This window comes from Nicotiana sylvestris, chromosome 4 (assembly GCF_000393655.2).
Source record: "Nicotiana sylvestris chromosome 4, ASM39365v2, whole genome shotgun sequence".
In the NCBI taxonomy this organism is placed as follows: Eukaryota; Viridiplantae; Streptophyta; class Magnoliopsida; order Solanales; family Solanaceae; genus Nicotiana; species Nicotiana sylvestris.
The window spans coordinates 42,944,496-42,951,021 of NC_091060.1; the positions used below are offsets into that span (position 1 = coordinate 42,944,496).

At 44.0% G+C, this 6,526-nt stretch overlaps 1 protein-coding gene across 1 annotated transcript; it reads left to right on the top strand.

Moving 5' to 3' along the window:
- Nucleotides 1–5,670: 5,670 nt before the first annotated feature.
- LOC138889477 (uncharacterized) lies at nucleotides 5,671–6,063 on the top strand. The gene has a single exon (XM_070172787.1). It carries the CDS (start codon nucleotides 5,671–5,673, stop codon nucleotides 6,061–6,063), a length of 393 nt encoding a protein of 130 aa, XP_070028888.1.
- Nucleotides 6,064–6,526: the final 463 nt, after the last annotated feature.

The window sequence follows — 6,526 nt, forward strand, 5'->3', positions numbered from 1 at the left end:
CAGGCTTTGGAGCCCACCTATTTTGGTCATTTGGTGTCAGCAGTGGGCAAGTCCTTTAATGAAGTCGTGAAAATGGGAGGCATGGTTGAGGAGGGACTCAAATCCAATAAGATCATGAGTTATTCAGCAATCAAAGCAACCACCCAAGCCATTCAAAACGGCAATGGGGGTGTGCTTGGGAAGAAGAAGAAAGAAGAGGTTACAACTGTCGAATCCGGAGCATTGTCCAGGTCTAGAAGCCCTTCACCCTATTACAACCAACCCAGACCCCACCACCCAAATTATCCGTATACCCCATATGGCCCTCTTCAACACTATTATCCACCACCAGACCCACTCTTTTCCGTCCACCATGACCAGACTTATACCCAGCCTCCGGTTCACGTGCAATGGCGTGCGCCGGCTACCCAAAACACATACCCAACTCCACAAAACACATATACACACCCGAGGGCTTATAGGCCAGGATCTGGCTTCCGCCCAAACCAGGCTTTCAGAAATGAGGGAATGCAAAAACAGAAAACATTCACTCCGCTGGGAGAATCCTATACCACTCTTTTCCACAAACTGAGACAGTTAGGCCTGTTGAACCCGGTTGAGGCCAAAACGCCAAATCCCCTTCCTAAAAATCTGGACCATTCAGTGAGCTGTGAGTATTGTTCAGGGGCTCCTGGACATGATACTGAGAAATGTTGGAGATTGAAAACTGTTGTGCAAGAGCTTATTGACACAAACAGGATCGAGATTCAGGCCCCGGAGGCACCCAATATTAATCAAAACCCATTGCCAGCACATCATGAGGCCAACATGATTGAACTGATACATAAGGGAGCAGAGCTTAAGAATCCCTCACAGACAGTCATGATGATCCGTTCTAGTGAAGCCAAAGTGAATGAAAAGTCAGCTAGTGTGAAACAAGTGGTTCAGTTGAAAAGAATAGACAACAAGACAGTCGTGGTGATGGGGAAAGGATCGTCCGTTGTTGCGAAGAAACCAGAGCCGATCAAGGTAGTGGTTTGAGGAGTATCAAGCACACCTGCGGCAGTCGTGAAGGGGGCTCACATAGAACCAGTGGTCATAAAGCTAGTAACCCAGTTAACAGTAATTGACAGTAAAGTCGTTCTGTGGAAGTATGAGCAGGTAGTTATGACCTACAAGGGGAAGGAAATCAAAGAGGAAGTCTGTGAAACACAAGGTTTAACTCGCTCGGGACGTTGTTTTGCCCCCGAAGAGTTGAGAAAGGCCAGGGTCCCCAAGGAAAATTCGGTGCCAGTTAAGAAATCTATTACGGAGGAAGAGGCAGAAGAGTTTTTGAAAAATATGAAAGTGCAAGATTATTCTATTGTCGAGCAGCTAAGGAAAACGCCAGCCCAAATCTCGTTGCTTTCATTACTTATCCACTCGGATGAACATCGTCGGGATCTGATGAAGATACTGAACGAAGCTCATGTCCCTGATAAAATTTCAGTGAATCATTTGGAGAAAATCGCGAACAAAATCTTTGAGGTAAACAGAGTGACATTTTCTGATGATGAATTGCCCGTGGAGGGTACAGAACATAATAGAGCTTTTTATTTGACCGTGAAATGTGAAGATTCAGTAGTCACTCGAGTACTAATTGATAATGGGTCTAGTGCCAATATTTGTCCTTTGTCTACATTGAACAAGTTGAAGGTTGATGATAACAGAATTCATAAGAATAGCATCTGCGTTCGGGGGTTTGACGGTGGTGGTACAGACACAGTGGGTGACATCATACTTGAATTGACAATTGGTCCGGTCGATTTCACCATGGAGTTTCAGGTGTTAGACGTGGAGGTGTCTTATAATCTTCTGTTGGGGCGACCATGGATCCATGCTGCCAAAGCGGTACCTTCTATACTACATCAGATGGTCAAATTCGAGTGGGATAGACAAGAGATCGTAGTACATGGGGAAGATAACATGAGCATTGTAAGTGATGCCATAGTACCCTTCATAGAAACTGATGATGATAAGGGGTCGTGGGTTTACCAGGTTTTTGATACAGTCTCGGTAGAAAAGGTTCCTAAAGGGAAAAGCGTCCCGGTCCCCAGAATAACAGCTGCAACTGTCATGGTAGTCTCTGAAATGTTGAAAAACGGGTTTGTACCAGGCAAAGGGTTGGGTGCTGATTTGCAAGGTATTGTTCAGCCAGTTGATTTGCCCAAGAATCTGGATACCTTTGGGCTAGGGTTCAAACCTACGGTGGCGGATGTAAGACGAGCCCGGAAGATAAAGAAAAGAGGATGGGTTTTTCCCAAACCAATTCTACGTCTGTCCAGGTCCTTCGTCAGGCCAAGTATCGGGAAGCAATTATTGGCAAAGGTGTCTGGTCCACTGATTGGTACGGATGGGAACTTGGAGAGAGGGCTTGAGAGGGTATTTGCTGAGGTAAACATGGTTGAGGCCGGGGAAGGGTCGAGCAAAGCAGATATACAGTACATCGGGCCACGTGCTAATGTCAACAACTGGGAAGCCACTCCTCTTACATCTCGGAGGGAGTCGCGGTAGTGGGTTTTGTTTTCCTTTTGTTCACCTGGATTATTCCAGGGTTTGTAATTTAGTTACTATGTTCCGTCTGTTTGGATGAGTTAAAACCCTGTTATCTTTACATTCAACGAAATGCAATTCCTTTCTTAAATTCCTAATTTTATTTCCATTTTTTTCTTTTCTTTTCTGTACAGTTCTTTTTATGCTGATATCAGTGACATGACATGCATGAGGAATCTTCGGCCCAGTTTTAAAAACCAATCTAACTCAGAAATAATAGTGCAAGAAATCGAGTGTGACGATGAGGTGGAATATGATGATGACGAGGCCTATGAGGAAGTTAGTAAAGAATTAAGTCACTTTAAAGAAAAACCCAAACCTAACCTAAATGACACTGAAGCAGTTAATCTAGGGGACCAAGACAATGTTCGTAAAACTAAAATAAGTGTTCATCTGGAACCACAGCTCAAGGAGGGGATAGTCAAAGCATTGTTTGAGTACAAGGATATTTTTACATGGTGGTATGATGATATGCCGGGGCTAAGTACTGATTTAGTGGTTCACAAATTGCCCACTGACCCGACATTCCCTCATGTCAAGCAGAAACTGAGAAAGTTCAAAACGGACATAAGTGTAAAGATCAAAGAAGAGATCACCAATCAATTCGATGCGAAGGTCATTCGGGTTACACGGTATCCCACCTGGTTAGCTAATGTTGTGCCTGTGCCAAAGAAAGATGGCAAGACCAGGGTGTGTGTCGATTATCGGGATCTTAACAAGGCAAGTCCAAAAGACAATTTCCCGCTGCCAAACATCCACATATTGATTGATAATTGTGCCAAACATGAAATTGGTTCCTTTGTGGATTGTTACGCGGGTTATCATCAGATTTTAATGGACGAGGAAGATGCAGAAAAGACGGCATTCGTCACACCATGGGGAGCATACTGTTATCGGGTCATGCCGTTTGGTTTGAAAAATGCTGGGGCAACTTATATGAGAGCAATGACAACAATATTCCATGATATGATACACAAGGAAATTGAGGTGTATGTGGACGATGTGATTGTAAAGTCTAGACAGCAATCTGACCATGTCAAGGATCTGAGAAAGTTCTTCCAAAGGCTTCGCAGGTACAATCTCAAGCTTAATCCTGCAAAATGCACGTTCGGGGTGCCGTCTGGAAAGTTGTTGGGGTTCGTAGTCAGCCGCTGGGGTATTGAACTGGATCCATCAAAAATCAAGGTCATTCATGAATTTCCACCTCCGAGGAACAAGACCGAGGTGATGAGTTTGCTGGGGAGATTGAATTATATCAGCAGGTTCATCGCCCAGCTCACGACAACTTGTGAGCCTATCTTTAAGCTATTAAAGAAAGAAGTTGCGGTCAAGTGGACAAACGAATGTCAGGAGGCGTTTGATAAGATAAAGGGGTATTTGTCAAATCCAACCGTGTTGGTTCCGCCAGAACCAGGGCGACCTTTGATTCTATATTTAACGGTATTGGACAATTCGTTCGGCTGTGTATTGGGTCAACATGATATCACTGGAAGGAAGGAGCATGCCATCTATTACCTCAGCAAGAAGTTCACACCCTACAAGGTTAAGTATACTCATCTTGAAAGGACATGTTGCGCCCTAACTTGGGTGGTACAGAAGCTGAAACACTATTTGTCATCTTATACTACTTACCTCATATCTCGTTTGGATCCGTTAAAGTATATCTTTCAGAAGCCTATGCCCACAGGGAGGCTTGCAAAGTGGCAGATCCTACTCACAGAGTTTGACATTATCTACGTGACTCGGACTGCGATGAAAGCACAGGCCATGGCGGACCATCTGGCCGAGAATTCGGTTGATGAAAATTATGAACCTTTGAAGACTTATTTCCCTGATGAAGAGGTGATGCATGTTGAAGAGTTGGAACAAGTCGAGAAGCCAGGATGGAAACTTTTCTTTGATGGGGCTGCAAACATGAAAGGCGTGGGAATAGGAGCGGTGCTTATTTCTGAAACAGGGCAACATTACCCTGTTACAGCTCAGCTTTGTTTTTATTGTACGAACAACATTGCAGAATATGAGGCATGTATCTTGGGGTTGAGATTAGCTGTAGATATGGGTGTCCAGGAAGTCTTGGTTATGGGTGACTCGGACCTACTGGTATACCAAATTCAAGGAAAATGGGAAACACAGGACTTAAAGCTTATACCGTACCGACAATGTTTGCATGAGCTTTGTCAGCGGTTTCAGTCAATAGAATTCAAGCACATTCCAAGGATTCATAATGAAGTGGTCGATGCGTTGGCTACTCTAGCATCGATGTTACACCATCCAGATAAGGCTTACGTGGACCCTTTGCAGATTCAGGTCCACGATCAGCACGCTTATTGTAACGTGGTAGAAGAGGAACTTGACGGTGAGCCATGGTTTCATGACATCAAGGAATATATCAGGATGGGTGTGTATCCGATATAGGCCACAGGTGATCAGAAATGAACAATTTGACGGTTGGCTAGCGGGTTTTTCCTTAGTGGAGGAGTGTTGTACAAAAGAACTCCAGACCTCGGGTTGTTGAGATGCACTGATGCGAGACAGGCCACATCTATCATGACTGAGGTACATTCCGGAGTTTGTGGACCGCATATGAGTGGGTACGTTCTAGCAAAAAAGATTCTCAGAGCAGGTTATTACTGGCTCACTATGGAGCGGGATTACATCAGTTTTGTGCGTAAATGTCATCAGTGCCAAGTGCATGGAGATTTGATTCATTCTCCACCATCCGAGTTACATACAATGTCTGCACCATGGCCCTTTGTTGCTTGGGGCATGGATGTCATTGGGCCAATTGAGCCAGCAGCATCAAACGGACACAAGTTTATTCTGGTGGCCATTGATTATTTCACCAAGTGGGTTGAAGCGAAAACTTTCAAATCCGTAACCAAGAAAGCAGTGGTTGATTTTGTGCACTCAAATATCATCTGTCGGTTTGGTATTCCGAAGGTAATCATCACGGACAATGGCGCTAATCTCAATAGTTATCTGATGAAGGAGACATGTGAGCAGTTCAAGATTACTCATCGTCATTCTACTCCATACCGCCCTAAGACAAATGGTGCGGTTGAGGCAGCCAATAAGAATATAAAGAAAATACTGCGGAAAATGGTGGAAGGATCTAGACAGTGGCATGAAAAGCTGCCTTTCGCATTGTTGGGATACCGCACCACTGTTCGTACTTCGGTGGGGCCGACTCCTTACTCTTTGGTGTATGGTACGGAAGCAGTGATACCCCCAGAAGTGGAAATCCCATCTCTTCCAATCATTGCGGAGGCTGAAATCGGTGATGATGAATGGGTGAAAAACCGCCTTGAGCAGTTGAGTTTAATTGACGAGAAGAGATTGGCATCAGTGTATCATGGTCAGTTATACCAGCAAAGAATGGCAAGAGCGTACAACAAGAAAGTGCGTCCGAGGAAGTTTGAAGTAGGACAGTTAGTGTTGAGACGTATTTTACCTCATTGGGTTGAAGCAAAGGGAAAGTTCGCCCTGAACTAGCAGGGGCCATTTGTTGTAACCAGAGTGTTGTCTAATGGTGCATTATATCTGACAGATACGGAAGGAAAATGTGTAGAAATGGCCATCAATTCCGATGAGATCAAGAGATACTATGTATGATTTCTTTATTTTGATTGTACTTGTTTGTATTTGGCATATTTTAAAGATTGAAGTGGCGAAGGCGTTTTGTTCTGCTATCTAAACACTTTTACCCCTTGTTATCCCCTTTGAGCCTCACTTATTTTCTTTCATATCCCTCTTTCGGAATCAATGTCACCATTAAGAAACGCGAGTGCGGAAAATTGAAAGTGAAAATAAGAAAGAAAAGAAAGGGAAAAGAAAAGAGAATGAAGAAAAGAAAGGAAAAGAAAAGCGGAAAGAAAAAAAACAACAACGTAGTCTCTATGACATGAACTACGTTTGACTTGATCCCGAAAGGATACGTAGACAGCCTCTCTGAGGT

Coding starts and splice junctions, on each gene's coding strand:
- LOC138889477 (XM_070172787.1), top strand. CDS start 5,671: ATGGTGGAAGGATCTAGACAGTGGCATGAAAAGCTGCCTTTCGCATTG.